The sequence below is a fragment of the Episyrphus balteatus genome, chromosome 4 (genome assembly GCF_945859705.1).
Source record: "Episyrphus balteatus chromosome 4, idEpiBalt1.1, whole genome shotgun sequence".
Taxonomy (NCBI): domain Eukaryota; kingdom Metazoa; phylum Arthropoda; class Insecta; order Diptera; family Syrphidae; genus Episyrphus; species Episyrphus balteatus.
In genome coordinates this window covers 67,823,631-67,841,670 of record NC_079137.1, presented here as the reverse complement: position 1 = coordinate 67,841,670, position 18,040 = coordinate 67,823,631, and the positions used below count along the sequence as shown (strand labels likewise).

At 27.5% G+C, this 18,040-nt stretch overlaps 1 protein-coding gene across 1 annotated transcript in view; it reads right to left on the bottom strand.

The window, feature by feature from the left end:
• Positions 1 to 6,572, bottom strand: part of LOC129918209 (delta-1-pyrroline-5-carboxylate synthase) — a 32,746-nt gene extending 26,174 nt beyond the window's left edge. Inside the window, exons 1-2 of the mRNA XM_055998607.1 lie at positions 6,139 to 6,572; positions 2,227 to 2,406 (exon numbers count right to left, since the gene is read on the bottom strand). Coding sequence (XP_055854582.1) covers positions 2,227 to 2,406; positions 6,139 to 6,243 — 285 coding nt within the window. The 5' untranslated portion in view covers positions 6,244 to 6,572. The remainder of the gene's footprint in view (positions 1 to 2,226; positions 2,407 to 6,138) is intronic.
• Between the last annotated feature and the right edge of the window lie 11,468 nt (positions 6,573 to 18,040).

Sequence of the window (18,040 nt, the reverse complement as noted above, 5' to 3'; positions counted from 1 at the left end):
GCTGGGAGGTGTGGTGAATGTCGTGAACCTATCGTTGTGTTCGTGTTGGATGTGTGGTGAATGTCGTGAATCTATAAATGTGTGCGTGTTAACGTCATTTACCAACGTGGTGGCTTTCACATATATTCACAGACAGCACTGTACACAAAAGGGTTTTGGGGGGAAAGACGTACGAAATTTTCCAGTCTTGGTATTTTTTGTTTATGGTTTGTACTAAATGTTTAATCAGCTCAGTACTGAATTACCTACCACATAAACACGGGTATTCGTTTATTTAAATTTAATATTAGGTGTGTTTTTTTGTTTATCTATATAGATTTTGTGCAAAAAAACGACATCGAGATTTTTGAAATCAAAACAATTTACGTGTTAAAAACAACAAAAACTTTATCTGTATAGATTTTTGAAAAATCCAGATAATTATCCAGATTTTACTTTCTCTCGATAAAAACAGTAGTGCCAAGGTACTTTATTTGTTGTGTTCATACAAAAATATCTGAAAATATTAACAAAAAAAAAAGCGGAGAAAAAGAGGTTTGAAAAAAACTCTCATAGAAAAAAATAATTAAAAATTTGTTTGACATGGTTGCATTGAAATGTTAATATCTCGAGATATACGCAATGCACTTTTCAGATAAAAGTCTTAAATGGATCCTTATAAGATTGTTGAACAGATATGTATAAAAAATTACCAAAGTTTTTTCGAAAAATTAGAAATAAAAATAAAAAAGTTTTCACATTTGATTTTTAAAAAATCGAAAAAAAATTCAATATGGCTACCTTCAAACGCTTATAACACAAGAACGACGCAACTAATGTTAATGGTCATGGTCTTAAAATGTAGCTAAGAATATACAGATAATTTTTGGTTTTTTGTGAAAAAACAATTTTTTTGAATCCAACATGGATGCCATGGCCATATGAAAATTTTTGTTTGCATCCAACATGGATGTAATGGCCTTCCCACTTCGGAGTTAAAATAAAAAAAAAAACAAAAGCAACATTTTTGACAGACAGCTGCCAAAGTATATGTACAGTGGTGCCAAATGTTTGCATGGATTTCAAAAATCCCGATGTCGTTTTTTTGCACAAAATCTATATAGATAAACAAAAAAACACACCTATTAATTCTATTTTAGTTCGAATTTGTAGGACCTAATAAGAATATTTAGATTTAGAAAACAAAAAAGCCTATAGAATTTTTGGAAATAGGATTCAATGAGTTTTTGTAGATTATTTAGGTTTAAAAAAGGGTTAATAATAAATTTTTTAGGTCCTAAATAACTACCCAAAATGGGATTTTTTCCGATAACCGACTATTTGAGGTCTTAAGTAGAGGTTATTTCCTTTAGAAATTAAGTGATATTTATGGTCTATTAAATCCAAATAGAGAATGTTTGGGTTTAAAATAGGTTTCAAATAGTGCCAAATGTTCGACTCGGGTGCTTACAATTTTGGCCTATTTATTCAAATTTACACTTTAATTACTCAAAAAACGTAAGATTTCATGTAACATTGATTAATGTTTTTTCTTAGAAAATCTCAAAAAAACTACTATATCTCAAAAAAACTACTATATCTCAAAAACCAGAGCTGACCAAAATTTTTTGAGTTCGGATTCAAAATCAGCACACTAAAGTCCATTAGAAAAGTATACTTTTGTTCTAGGGAGAAAGATGGTGCTAGGTGCTAGGTCAATTCTGACAGATTCGGAATCAGCATACAAAAATCCTTTAGAAAAGTATAGTTTTATTTAAAGGAGGATTTCCTTGCAGACCAGTGTTATCATAGAAATATTGCAATATTTCAATTTTAATATTAAAAGAGACACTTCAAATAAAAGAAAATGATTTTGAGTGACTTTTAGAGCTTAACATTTCATCATTTAAAAATTTTTTATTTTTAGAAATCACTATAATTATCCGAAGATGATGCCCTGACTCCTGTCTTAATTTAAATTTTAAATACCTTTATGTTTTCTTTAGCGACAAATCACGTCCTCAAGCAAAACGGTCACTCTGTTATAGAATTTATAATATCATGTCATTGTCATTTAAATACAATAACCTTAAAATAGATCTAAGACCCCGTAAATCCCTTGAAATTTATTAAGCTTCGTTACAACTTTCATCCAATCCCCCAAAGTGTATACCATTATCCAAGGTCTTTCACCCTTCAATAAACAAGCTTTGTTTGAAAAAAAAAAAAAAATCCAGCAATAAATACCTGTTCGACAATTGAAGCCAATCGTCCCAAAGCCAGACCATGACTATCCTCTCGGGTGATGACAGCGCTACCAAGTTTAACGACCAATCGCTTTGCGTATTTTAATTGACTCCTCTCAGTAAATGTAACAGTTTTCTTCTCTGAGATTAATCCTCGTTTATCATGTTGGATATTTTTACTCTGCGAAAAATCAAAAAAAAAAGAAAGAACAAAAAAAAATTAAAATTAATCGTTCAAAGCAGACAGAATGAAATACTGATTAGTGATGGGTGATGGGTTTGTGGTAGTGGATGAAAAAAGGACAAAAGGATCTATCGATTTTTTCAAGCTAAGAAAGTATATTTTTCTGTCTGCGTTTATTTTTTTTAATAACAAAAAAAAAAAAACTGTCTAGTAGCAATTTTAGATTTTATTTTTTGTATCTAACTTGTCTTATCAGAAAAGATACAATATACCCAAAAGATACTTTATAAATGCCTAGAAGCCTATTGAATATAAAATTTTTCAAATAAAAAAAAAACTTAAGCTGATAAATAGATTCCTTTTAAAAGATTGATCTTTGCTTGAGTGACTTAATCAAATCAATCATAGATTGACCTTTTGTGCATTGAACTAAGTTCTATGATGGATTTTTTGTTTTTTTTTTTTTTTTTGCAAAGATTAATGATCAAAAATGTTTTTAGAAAATAATGTAGGTACTCAATAATATTGCCTATAAATCCAAAATGTATTGATGTTTTTCAATAAAAATTACATACATTTCGTATTGGCTTAGTTTCTTCTATATAAATAAGGTTTTTTTTTCTAGTGTTATCAGTCAGTAGTCATATCACACTAATTGTTTGATTATTATGATTGATAAGATATCTTATAAAATACCAAACTTGTACATAAGATTGAATTACCTACTCATAGGTACAATTATTATCAAAAATCGTAAATAAACTTTTTTTGTATGAAAATATAAATTAATGTATTTCGTAATCTTATTTGTTTTGATTCGATCATGTGGCAACATACTGACTTACTTAATTTTTTTTTTTTTGTTTTTGTTGCCATTTGTTATGTTGTTATTTTTATTTATTAGTTACATATTATCAATTAGGTTTTTATCAGTAAAAGTGCCTACTCAAATAACAACAAAAACAAAAAAAAAAAGAAAGATATAATTTTTTTTTGGGAACAAAACACTTGACGGTCAATAATAGAGGGATTTCAAGCAAAACCGATTAACACATATACATTGGGTCAATCAATTTTTTTTATTATTATTATTATCTTAATTTATTATAAATTATTATTATAGACACTGATATGCTTATATGGTAAGGGGTGTTTTGTTTATAAAAGTTTAAAGTTCACACAAACTTACGTCAGATTTGTTTGCATAAAAAAAAAAAAAACAGCGATGTTTGTTTGATTTGTGTGATTGACAAGACAGAGTATTTTAATTATTTCTAAAGACGAAATAATCATCATTAAACCTTATCAGGGATTAATTTTTTTTTTTTTGCTGGTGTATATGTAAACGTCTGCGGTATTATGAGATATTTTATAAAAATGCATTTTGTGCTTATCTCTCTAACTAAAATAAGTGAATGAATTTTTTCGTTGATGTAAGAAATTTGAATTTGCAAATGTAAAAATAGTTTCTGATTACAGCTATCATTTTGAAATAAGAATAGAAATTAGTTAGCTGCAAAATATTGGAACAAAAATACCAAGAAAAAACACAATAATAGTAGTGAGGGTAGTTTTTTAATAATTTTAATAATTTTGAGCTGAAAAAAATCGCTTGAAATTCAAAATCGTTAAATTTGAATGCAAACGTTGCGGTGTGACCATAAGACAAAAACTACAAGAATAGAATTTGAATAATATTACATGAAGGACCTTCAAGAACAATTTCGTGTAGCAGTACGCGATTGAACTAATACTTCTCACTCACAGAAATTCACTTCGCATATCACTCTCATATCATAAGAAAACTGTTTAACAATTATGAGCGCTGTTTAACAATTAAGGGGAATGAAAATAAATTTTCATACTCCAACCAACGCAGAAAATGAAGAATTAGTTCGAAAAAAAAAAACTGTGGAGAAGCTCAAGAGTTCATGAAACCAAATACCCCAATATTAAACCTTTCAGCTCTATATTCCGATTTTCGTGAAAATGCCTTTCCTTTGACAGCCATCCCCAATTGGACTTGAAGTGCAAGACTCCAACTGTCTTTAAAGAAATTGATCCATAATTACTTGTCAGCAGAACAACACAACATTTTATTTTTTTTTTTTTTTTGATAAATAAGAACTTTCACTTGAAAAACATAATGACAATTATTTCTGCAAAGAGTACCAACCTACTATTATTTCATATGAATTTTGTATTTGTCCAGCAAGACGAGATAAAATTACTTCGCAAAAAAGTATAATCTTATGTTATTAGACTGATATTAAAAGGGTTTCAATGTACATATATAGCTTTTTTAATAACTGATACTTTATAATGTGTATGTGGGACGTCAAAATCTGTTTCCTGTCAAAGTGAAAACATTGAAAAACACTGCCCTAGATTACTCCGAATTAATATTTCGGCCATTCCAAAATCCAAAGTAACGGAGAGGACATATTTACGCTTGTTATCCAGTTTAATTAAATGAAAAAGCAAAGCAATAACAAGCGTAAATATGTCCTCTCCATTACTTTGGAATGGCCGATTTGTATAAAAAAAAAGTTGAATCTTAACATTTCAAATGGCAAATTGTTGCTTTCTCTTGCTGGAATCTTCAGTTTCTTAGTTAGCAACTCCAAAATCATAAAATAGTACAATACATTTCATAAATAAAAAGTAAACCCCTTTAAACTCCTTTTATCTTTGCAAATAAGGAAACAATCTTGATATTGTATGACATGTCTCTTAGAATGATTGCTATCTTAACTATTTGATAATACTGTTTTTGTTGTTCTAATAAAACACAAACAAATATTACCGCCTCCTTATCTATATGATTTACCTTAACTAAATAAAAGTTATAAAAATGTTTAGCTATTTGATAAAGTATAAGGCCGTGTGCGAATTGCGTTAAAATGTTGGTTAAAGTTTCTACCACGATTAAAATTTGACGTTTGGTTTAAAAAGGGATCAAATTTATTTTTTTGCTGTGCGAATTGGGTTAAAATGTATTAAATGGGACTTTTTCTTGGTACTACTTTGAATAAAATTCCCTCAAGATATAACAAAATTACCCTCAAAAATGGTTTTTCTTATATTCAATTAACTATTTTTTTTAACAAAACCCAGTTTGAAAACAATGTTTTCACTAAAAAAAACATTAAAAATATTCTGTTTGCACATTTTTAATGTTAGTTTTATGAGTAAAAGTTTTTTTTTTTTATTTTTAAAACTGTCTTTGAAAATTTAGCGAGTTTTACATCTGGAAACAGTTGATGATCTTTTTAAATTGGGAATACTTCAAAACTGACTAATACAAAAAATCATTAAATTAAAACCTATGTACTTTATTTAATCTATTTTCTGTATCAAAATTGATGTAATTAAATTATAATTTTTCTCTTATAATAGAGTTAAGAGCCGGAGTGTTATGTAAAATTGTTAAAAATATTATTTATCAACAATTTTATTTATTAATTTTTTCATTGTTATACAACTTCTGATAAAACTGATAAAATTGATAAATCTTTAATCACTTTATTTTAGATCAATGTAAAAGTTCTTTTTTAAGGTAATAATGTATCCCAGTTTTTTGTGTTAGTTAAGTATTTAAAAAAAGTTTTAAAAAAATATTACGTTTTCACAATCTTTCTCAATCACTTTTCCGATGTAACAATATTTGAAATTAAAGTAAATGATTTTTACACGAAGAATTTTAAAAGATTAATATTTTAAACTTACAAATAATCCATTTTGAGTACTAAGACAACGCCATAAATTCAATTTGGGAGCAACATTTTTAGTTACAAACACTGATGTGGTAAATCCTTTGCGTAACAAAATCATTTTGTTATCGTTTTTTTTTTTTTTTTTTTTAATTATTATCACAAGTTATTTGTTCTGTTGTTTTTTTATTATTATTATTATTCACTTAAAATTAAAACTTAATTAAATATTCAATCACAGATAGTAAATTTACAAAACGAAAAAATCCTTATAAAGGAGCGACAAACTAAAAACGTTAAATGAAAATCCAAAAAAATAAAACTTAGTTGGATTCTGAATCCTAACCCAGACAATTTTTCTTTATAATTGTTCAAACCACCCCGCTGACCGATTTCCAACTAGTAAAGCAAATTACTCGCATTCGAATCACAAGCGTCTGACATTAATTCGTATTTGCTCGATGGAATAGAATAAAAATATATACTTAAATATAATTGTTATCAGTGATATAGCTAGTGCGCGCATTGTTATCACTAAACTCTGTGTTCCAGGGTAAGAGAACTTTACCCTTCTCAGTGTGATGTTCAATAAAAAAATTGTTGTTGTTTATTTTTTAGTTTTTTTTTTTTTTTTTAATTTTATCTTTGACAGTGACGGAAAATATATTTGTTGTTGTTATTATAAATTTTGTTTTATAACATTTTTGCAAAACCTACAAAAAAAAAAAAACATTCTGTAACTTTTATAGACAAGAAAGATAGACAGTTAAAGAGTGGTGATATCTATTCAAGAACATTGAGAGTTCATTGGAATTTTATCAACCCTTATAGCTTTTTTTAGTAATTGCATTTTATTTATTGTCTTTTCTTTCATAAGAAAATAATCTTGAAAATTGTCTTTGTTTTTCTGTAAGTTCTCTCAGGTATTATTACAATGATTTATTTCCTTATGATGGTTTGCTATTTTTCTTTCTAAAAAAGTAAACTAGATGATAACGAGGATTTGTGCGAATAGTGAATAATGTAATTCGATTAACATGGTTAAACTATGACACTTTTATCTTAAGAATGAGGGTGAATATCATATAAATTTGTCTTGGAAGTTTTCTTCTCAGAATTGCATCATGCGGAAAGAGATAGATAAACACCAGCTTCAGAGTAATAAATTCGAATAAGATAAAAGCTTTCAAGAAAAAAATATTAAGCTGGGACTGGGATCCTTTAATAAATAGATTACTTAGATTTTATATTGACTTTTTGACCTGGGGTAGACGAATGGTATCGATAATCTTTCTACTTTTTATATAAAGGTACCTAAGTTACTTAAAAATGGTAAGTGTATCCAACATACACACAGATACTACTCAGAACCTGGATTATCCTCTTGTCGGTTTTTAGGGAAAGATTTGTTTTGAATTGATTTATGTATGTTATTGGCTTTTGGTTTGATTTACACAAGTTAGTTAAAGTTACACTTGAAAATAAGTTTAGATTTTCAAGTTGGTATCTTAAGATTTATTAGCACTTCAATTTGAAACACAAAGCACGTTTCGATTCTAGTATTAACTTTAAGGTTCCCAATGTGCTTTCAAAACAAATTGGAAGAAGAAAAGTATAGGATTAGGATTTTGAAAACAGGGATTTATGTTAATTTAAACTTTTCTTTTTTAATTCGTTTACAAAATGCAAATGCACTCTGTATTCATCCAATGTTTGAAAAACACACGAAATCAGAATAATAATTTTAAGACTGATTTTATATTTATTATAAATAAATAATATAAAATACTACACATTTTTTATTTGCAATCTTTTTTTTTGTGTCATTTTTTAGTAGAATAATTTTTAAACTAAATTCAGTAAAAAATATTGTAAACAAATCTTTTGTTGTTCGAGAAAAATAAATTTAAACGTATAAAAACTGCAAAAATTTCAAATAAAAATTTAAAAATTCGTCAAAGTATTAAAATTTTTTGATACACAGATTTTTTAATGCAATATTTGAAAAGAATTAAAAACCAATAAAAATGCATTAAAAATTTTGTAAAAGGTGGTTTATTTTAAAAAGAATAAAATAAAACGTAAGAGCAAAAACTACGACAGCTGCTAATAATTTCAAAAATCAAAATAAAATATAAAAACAATTTTAACGGGAAATTTTGAATGTGATCTTTTAAAGGAACTATTTTCAAACCAGAATCAACAAAAATTTAAAAAAAAATGATTTAACTCGATTTGTATGGGAAAAGTATGACCCTAGATAGGGGCATGTGTCCTCCAATTTATTTTTTTTTTTGTGCTAAATTCCCCTTATTTAGGTCCTAAACTTTCGATCTAGGTAGTGTCTCTCCCAAAAACATCACTTTGGGAAATAACGGACACCCTAATATACCTATAACTAATTCAAATGACATTTATTATGGAATATTTTTTAATTTAACACATATAATTTAATTGACAAAAAAAAAATCCTGAATTCACATTCTATAAAGAGCTTTAAATGGTAATAGCTAAATTAAAATACAGCTCTCATATAAATTTTAAAATTCGAAAAAAATTCCCACAGCAAGTTTTTAAGATCTAATCAATGTGGGTCACTGTGGTGTATACGTAACATTCTCTGATATGAAAAAAAAAATCATTGTACAATTTTTTTTCGATCACCAAATAATTGAACCACCTGTTTTTTGTATCCACCATTAAGATGTTTTAGTTGGTCATTTGGCATGATTCACATTAAGTGCCGAAAACGATCAACTGTTCAGTTTTGCTTTCGTAAAAAACCATGTTCGCACTTTTCGTATGAAAAATTATTTTTTTAAAATTTTTCATAAAACACTTATATACTCTTAATGTCGCTTATGTATAGATTATAAACTATATTGTATTGTTCAATATAACAATTAAAGTGTGCTGTACAAAAAATTAAGCTTACAAAATTTTCTTAATGAAAACCTTAAATAATTTTTTGTTTAAATTTTAATTATTAATTCCTTTAAATTTTAATTATTAAATCTACAGAACTTTCAACCATTTTTAAACCTAAATTTAATTTAGTAAAGATTTATATATGTATTTATTCATATTAAAAAGTTTTTGATATTATATGACAGTTTTCATCAACACCATCTGACAAAACTTTCCTTATAATTCACGTTCCCCTAAGCAACATTCGAGAAATATCCACTTCCTTTTATTAGAAAATGCAAAAAAAAAATATATATCCCATTATTCCCTTATGTCGTCTTCTAAATGATTTACAGACCTTTCTCACTTCAGTATATTTTTTCCCATCTACGATATTCTATTTTTTTGCACTCCATTAAATCTCAGCGAGTGCTCCCTTGTGTTAGAATGCGAATATTAAAAATGATTTATCATCGAAAAAAATATACAAAATAGAAAATACATAAATATACAAATCTTCATTATAGAAAATGGATTTTTACTACATTGAATTTAATTTTTATTTATTGATATATTTTTATTTTAAAATAATATTTTATATGAATATGACTGAGTAATTTTATAAAATGCAACAAATGCTGAGGAAAAGATTGATAAAAAATGCAATATAAATAATGTACAAAATATCTCTCAGACAACAAATTAAATAAAACCAAACTATAGAAGAGAGATTGGAAATGGAAAAAAAAAACCATTTTTGTTAAAAAAAATTAACAAAATATTTATAATAACATATGGAACAGTGAGCATTTGCAAATAACATTGAATACAAATAATATTGATCGCAAAAAGGAATTAATTTGATATGAAAAATATTTATTTTGTGGATGAAATATTGGGATCCTTTTTCTGTTAATATTTCATTCGTATATTTAATTTCTACAATAATTACGAAAAGTCAAATGAAATCAAATTTTGGCAAAGTAAAATAAAAAAAAAAAAAACCGAAACACAAATGTAAACAGAAGAGTTTTTTGCTTACAACAAATACACTCCTGCTCAAATTTAACGCACATCCTATTTATTTTAAAGTAAAGTCCTGCTATTACTTTATGCCACAGCATCATGGTTATTTTCTCAAATGAGACAATAGTGATCTTAAATTAAAGGTATGGAATAATATGTTTGTCGGGAAGATTTCGGGAGAGATTTGCTGAAGTCTGTCTGTTAACCCGCGAGCCTTTTAAAGAAGAGTCATAAAATTTCATGCAGTTAAATCTGCTTTACAACACCTACGGAGTTAGCGAGCCTTTCTAGACCTAAGTTAAGTACCCAAAAATACTTGACTGATGCTCTCGAACAGCATCTGGTTCCAATCACCCCTAGATTTGGTCCACAGTTTTGTCTGATGCACGATCATGCATGCTAGAGTAGTTTGAGAATATCTTCAAGATTTTAATATTCCAGCTTCGGATTAACCACACAGAAATCTGGATTTGAATTCAATAGAACATGTGTAGGAAATATTGAAAAGATGCATTCGCGACCGAAATCCACCTCCAAGCAGTCTTGATCAACTGAAAACTTCAGTGAAAGAAGTGTTAAAACAAAACCTTCAAAAGTTAATTAGTGGAATGGACAAACGACTCCAGGTTGTCATATGCGCTAGAGGAGACTATACCAAGTATTGCATACAATTATGGGAAAGAACCGTCACCCGCTTCCATTTTTTTTAAATTTTTCTTCTGAAAAATAAAAATTATTTTATAATCAGTTTTCAGACCTTGAATTGTTAAATTTGGTTTATCTTTTTTTTTGTTGATAATACTGTTGCAGTTAAGCATTTTTTCGACTTGCTAAACAATAACAAAACACAAAAAAATGCACCAAAGAATTTTAAAGCCTTTTAAAATAAGATGCAGGGGTATAACTTCAGACGAAAAATGTGTGCGTTAATTTTGAGCAGGAGTGTATTTGTTTTTTAGTTGTTTGATGATGATCTTTTTAATTGTTTATAAACATATTGCCTTTTTTGTTTGCTTTTATTTATTAAAGTTTCTTTTAATGAAAACTCATTTTTTTAATATATGACATTATGTTTCAAAAATAAAAATCAAAAGATATCGCAGTTTAAAAAGCTGCGAGACAATCAAAACGGGGCTATTTTCTTATCACTTTATCAAAACAGTGTTATTTTTCATATAAAAATTATTATTTTACTTTAAAAAGGGACTATATTTCACTAAAATATAGAATTTTTTTTTTTTTCAAAACAGACCAAAAAAATTATGCAACTTATACATTAAAACGGTTCAAAATGTAGGTACGTCTTTGTGCCGACGGGTGTGCTACTATTTTCAGTAGTCTTAGCCTTGTTTTCCGATCTCTAAATATTATTTTTCATTTATGTCATAGCTTCTAAATTTATGTCCATGTATTTTAATAGAAAAAATTTTATATTTTGATTAAAGGTGCAAACTCGAGGCGTCAACTTTGAAGGGCTGCAGAGATGGCATTTTATTTTTTGTTTTTACTTAAAAAAAAAATTGTATCAATACTTCATAATTACAATTATATTATATACATATAGCTTTTCGAGTTTTAACAAATACTTTCAGTTTTTATACAAAAAATATTAAAAAAAACAGTCGTTCAGATGGATTTCCCCCATTATATAAACCTAAGATTTATTATATGGTTCAAAAAAAGTTTTTTGACGTGATAACGTTTTATAAATCGATGAACCATGGCAGCCATCACAAAAAAGTGACGCCATTTTCTAGCGTTCCACTCTCGCACTTTAGCAGTGCGGCACAAAATTTAAATTCAAAATTAAAAATAAACTATTAGAGATACAAAAATCTCCTAAAGCTTATTTGAAAGATAATAATCTAAAGCCTAATCCAAATGAAGGATTTTTAAAAATTCCTTCATTTAATAGGGTAAACAGGGGTAAAACGGAAAGATGAAATTTGGGCTAAAATCTAAACGCGTGGTCGTAGAGAGTTGAATCTTTTTGTTATAGATAGAGGAGACTGATTTAAGGATAATTGCATTTAAGAAAAAATTCTAAAAAATTCTGGAACTCCGCTATAACGTTTTGTTTGAACGTTGATCAGGTGTTGTGGGTATGACAAAATGTTGATTATGGGTAGGGGAATTTTTTTTTTGACAATTCTAAAGGTGCCAGGTAAAAGATGAAGGAAAAAAAAATTATGCGTCTCATACGGATTTTTTTCCAACACTTTGCGTTTCGAAATATGAATTTTTGAAAAATACCTACTTTTTTAGGGGTATTTTTGGGTAGTTTTTGATTATTAGCTTTTTTTTGGTGCGTTCAAAAGGGCTGATAAATGCGAATAAATGTGCAAAAAATTAGAATCGTTAAAAGAGTTTTGACTGAATACGGAGAAAAATAAGTTTTTAAAAAACAGGTTTTTTGGCCGTTTTTAACCGATTTTCATCGTTTTTTATATTTACCTTTTTTTTAATAGATAGAGGAATATTATACAGGGTGTCCCACAGTCACCGCTCCAAATGAAAACCATGGATTCCTGAGGTCATTTTAGGTCGAAAAACTTAAGAGGTAATTTTCTCGTTTTCGTCCCGTTTTCGAGTTACCACGGTTTTTATGATTTTTGCTCTCTTGTCCTTTAACTGGGCTTATCTTTGCCAAACTAAGTATGATTTGAAAGATTTTTTTTACAACCAATCAAGAATTAATTACAGTTTAAGTTTGTTTCAAAGCTTTTTTTCTGCGGACAACTGTTTTTCCACAATTTTGCATCAAACACAATTTTCTTCGTTTTTTAAATTGTTTTTTACACTTTCATATCATTTAAGTCAAAAAAACACGTTAATGAGTATTAATTTTTTGTCCTTCTTATTAAAGCTCAGTTTATTTTCATAAAAAAAAAAAAATAAGTTTTATTTCATAAAAAAGGCTACTGAAAGTAATTAAAAAATAAATTGCACGACTGGGGTCGCACGTACTTGCTCTTATGGTAAAAGTTACTCTAATGTTAAAGTTTAAAATTTGATATTTTCACGGAATTTCGTTAGTGGTGCAAAAAAAATAAAATCTGTTTTTATAAATAATTCAATGCCATTTTAAATGATCTTTTACAAAAAACTAAGTATGCCATTTTATTTCTTGTATAAAAAGGAATTTTCAGAAAAAAATTTTCGAAAATCGTTAGAGCCGTTTTTTAAAAAAATAATTTTTTATATATAAAAAATTTCTAACATTTTTCAAAAAAAAAGTTGATATGCAATTTTGAATAAATAATTAATTTACACATAAAAACAAAATTTCAAATTTTTTCACCAACTCGTTTCCAAAAAATTGATTTTTCAAAAAAAAATTTTGAAATATTTTTTAAAAATCCAAAAATGTGTTTTTTGAAAAATTAAAAATTTTTTTAAATAATGATTGTTTAAATGTTTCTGTATTAAAAATTTGGTCGAAATCTGTTTTGTCGTTTTTGAGAAATTCATAAATCCAAAAAACCGTTCTATGGCAGGTACCGTTAATAACGGTACAAAAAATATTTTTTTTATTATCAAAGGAGGCTCTTATCTGTAACAGTAAGCAAAAAAATTTTAATCAAAATCGTTAGAGCCGTTTTTGAAATAAATCAACTTTTCTGTTTCCGTTATATGACAGGTACCGTTAGTTTTCGTCCTAAAAAAAAAACTTCAATTTCTCCTCTAGGGAATCACCCAAAACTGTTAACTACCAAGTTTGAAGAAAATCGCTTCAGTAGTTTAGGCTGTAGCTCAAGGTTCTTACAGACAGACAGACAGACAGACAGACAGACAGACAGACAGAATTGCCGGACCCACTTTTTTGGCATTCTCCATCATCGTAATGTCATGTAAAATTGTTATCTCGAGTTCGATTTTTTTTACGAATCCTAAACTTGCCCTATAGTACCTATATCGCAAGTAAAAATAAACAAACTGAGTACATAAAAAAAAAACAATTTTTAAATACAAATTAATTAATTAAAAACTTTTTCTAAGCTGTTGTGATTAAGAAAAGAACAAACAGATAAAGCTCAGAAAAAGTTTTAATTCATTTAAATTAATTTTGTATTTAAAAATTATTTTTTTTTAAATTCACTCAGTTTGTTTATTTTTAAGGTTGTTAGGGAAAAAATTCATTTAATAGCATGAGAACATAAAAATAAATGTTTTTTTTGATTTTTTTGAGAAATTTAATCGAGTTTAAAAAATTCTAGCTCTTTTTGTAGATGTCTCATAGACTTGATCTATATATATTCTTTTAGCTAAGACAATAAGCTTTCAGATGGTGTAAAAATTTTTATAGATGGATTTAATAGCGTGAGAAGATAAATTTACATGTTTTCTTTGCTGTTTTTGATGAAAATGATTGTTTTAAATAAATTATTTTAATACTTTTTGCTCATTGTAAAAATTTAAAAATGGTTTTATTAGTTAGAAAAAATATTTGGCTATTTAATGGTATAATTTTTGTTGTGAGCTTTTAAAATAAAAAAATTAATATTATGAGACAAGAAAAAAGGTATTTTTTTAACTTTTTTTGTAAATTATGATTGTTTGAAATAAATAAACCCTTCAAATGGCTCATTTTAAAAGCACACAACCTGTTTTCTTACGATGTTATCACGTAAAATCATCGTCCGTAAACCGGCTTTACAGACAACCTCTTTTTTTTTCGTTCGTGAATGTCATCGCTTAAAAAACCAAAATTGAAATACTGTTAGACAATAACGTTTCCAATGTGAATTAAATGTTTATAAAAATAAAAACCAAGTATTCAGCGAATCAATTTATTAAATTATTTGGTATGTAAGCCAATGCACATTTTTTTTTACACAAACCAAATGTTACGTATACGCCACCTTATCCACTTCAATTCTTTATCGATCTCTAAGGTTGAGATGTTACATGAAAGCAAATAACATACAAATTATTTCCATATCAATGCCAAAGAGTGTAATCTTTTATTTCAAACTTCATCGGTTAGTAAACGAATTTCGGATTCCATTACTTCCAAGAGATACATGAGTTTTCGTTAGCTTTCTTAATATTTTTTTTTTTTTTTTGTCAAGGAAAAATACCTCAGAGATGTCTGTGAAATAAATAGATTTTCCTAAAATAGGTACATAGATAGCAAAAATCGTTAATTTCGGCCCAAATCGTTAATGCTGAGGTTCAGGATACACGGGTCGTTTGAACGCGACACTACTCGAAGTGTCTTGCACTCCATATGTTTTGATGCAGAAATGTTCCTTGGGGTCTAAATAGTAAGAAAAAAGCTTTTTTAAAATTTTCTATCGAGCTATTCGTTTTTTATGAGCTTAATAAGTTATGAAAAAACGTACTTTTACGTACTTTTTCACACGTTTTTGTTAATAACTCTGTTAATAATAATGGTAGAAACTCAAATAATGGCTCTATTTTTAGAAGAAATATGCCTCTTTTTACCGGCATTTCAATCAAATTAGTGGCATTTTTAGATCTTCAGATATTCGAATCTAAGTCCGTTCATTTTTTCTGCCCAATTCGATTTCACTAATCAAAAAGTTTTTTTTTATAGAAGTCAGGGTATACTTTTCTAATGGTTTTTCGTATGCTGAACTCGAATCCGAAGTCAAAAAAATTCCATCACATCAAGTTTTTGAGATATTACCGTTAGAAAATCAAAAATACCCTTTTTTAACAGTTTTTGAGGTTATGTCATCTTGCGTGATAATTTTTTATAATTATATTTGTAGCGGTTTCTTAAAGAACTAAGTTTCTTCTTTTAAAATCCGTTTAAATCATTTCGATATCGCTTTTCTTCTCCGAGAAATCTTAAAATCAATTCAACATGTTTGGTGAATATTCTCTATGAAAAAAAATCTTATGTTCGTTTGGGTTTCATGGCAAATCGCTAAAAAATTTTGCATTCCTTTAAGTTTTTTGGTTAGTCAAAAATTTTCTTACCCATAAACTAACCAAAAAACTTAAAGGAATGCAAAAATTTTTAGCGATTTGCCATGAAACCCAAACGAACATAAGATTTTTTTTCATAGAGAATATTCACCAAACATGTTGAATTGATTTTAAGATTTCTCGGAGAAGAAAAGCGATATCGAAATGATTTAAACGGATTTTAAAAGAAGAAACTTAGTTCTTTAAGAAACCGCTACAAATATAATTATAAAAAATTATCACGCAAGATGACATAACCTCAAAAACTGTTAAAAAAGGGTATTTTTGATTTTCTAACGGTAATATCTCAAAAACTTGATGTGATGGAATTTTTTTGACTTCGGATTCGAGTTCAGCATACGAAAAACCATTAGAAAAGTATACCCTGACTTCTATAAAAAAAAACTTTTTGATTAGTGAAATCGAATTGGGCAGAAAAAATGAACGGACTTAGATTCGAATATCTGAAGATCTAAAAATGCCACTAATTTGATTGAAATGCCGGTAAAAAGAGGCATATTTCTTCTAAAAATAGAGCCATTATTTGAGTTTCTACCATTATTATTAACAGAGTTATTAACAAAAACGTGTGAAAAAGTACGTAAAAGTACGTTTTTTCATAACTTATTAAGCTCATAAAAAACGAATAGCTCGATAGAAAATTTTAAAAAAGCTTTTTTCTTACTATTTAGACCCCAAGGAACATTTCTGCATCAAAACATATGGAGTGCAAGACACTTCGAGTAGTGTCGCGTTCAAACGACCCGTGGATATTAATAGTTTATAATACAGACAGATATTTTCTCGTGAAATTTGTCTTAAACTTCTTTGGGCCATGTTTTATTTATGAAATCCTTTGCTCCCAAATAACGCAAATTCAAAGGAAAAATAAAATAAAATAGTAGATAAAATCGAACTGTTTCCAAAACAAAATAAGTTACCACAGCTGTAACCATTAATTGCTTTAACAAAACCTTAGAAATTTTCATCTACTGAACTGTTATGTTATATTTAACCATAGTTTCATAATTTTTCATGCAAAAGCCATCAATATTGATATTGTTTGAAAGTTTAGAAGAGGTATATTTTTTTTCACGTCTATTTGACTATTATAATATTAGTCCAAGCGGCGACCGTTCGCGTCGACTTAGGTCATAAGGTAAGAGGTTAAAATTGGTGTCAAATAAAAGATAAGTTGATACTGAACATGAAAAAATAGGAACTTCTATGTGGCAACCCTATTTTAAAGGAAAAATTGTCACATGACTAATAAATTTATATTTTTGTTCTTTGGCCAGATAAAAAAATATTTGAAATGCCAAACGAAAGTCATTATATTAAAAAAAAAAATACAGTAAATAAAATAATATAAAGAATGTAAACCTACAAATATGGCAACCCTATTCAAATGAAAACAACATGGAAAAAAATGTCTTTGAACAAAAAAATACTTTATACATTTTTAAGACATCGATGAAAAAAGCCTGCTTTAATCGGCATAAATACTCTATGATTTGCAAAAATACATTAAATATAGAAAATAATATGCATTTTTTATTAAATTAGCACTGATATTTTAGGTTTACCATCAAAATAAAATTTATGAAGTAGTTCCATACTTCCTACACAGAGAAAAATAGACCACATAAAATAGAACAAAAACAATAAGATTTCTCTATGGTTTTCATCCAAGAAGAAAACCTTATTAAAACAATCGGGTTTTCCTTATTGTTTTAAAATCTGCACTTGTAGGGTTTTGAAAAAAAAAAAAAAAAAAAAAAAAAACCACGACCAGGCCGGAATCGAGCTGGAGACTTCAAATCATTAGTCGCCCACCTTACCACCTGAACCAAGCTGCCATGAAAATATTGATCGCGATTTTTGTTCTAGTGCTAAGTTGCAAAAAAAAATCAACTTTTCAGTCAAATTTTAATAAGATTTTCTCTATAAAAATAATGAGAAATCTCCTTAAAAAAACCTTATTAATCGTTGATTTTAATAAGATTTCCTTATGAAATGTATGGACGGTAAAACAATATGGCAATCTG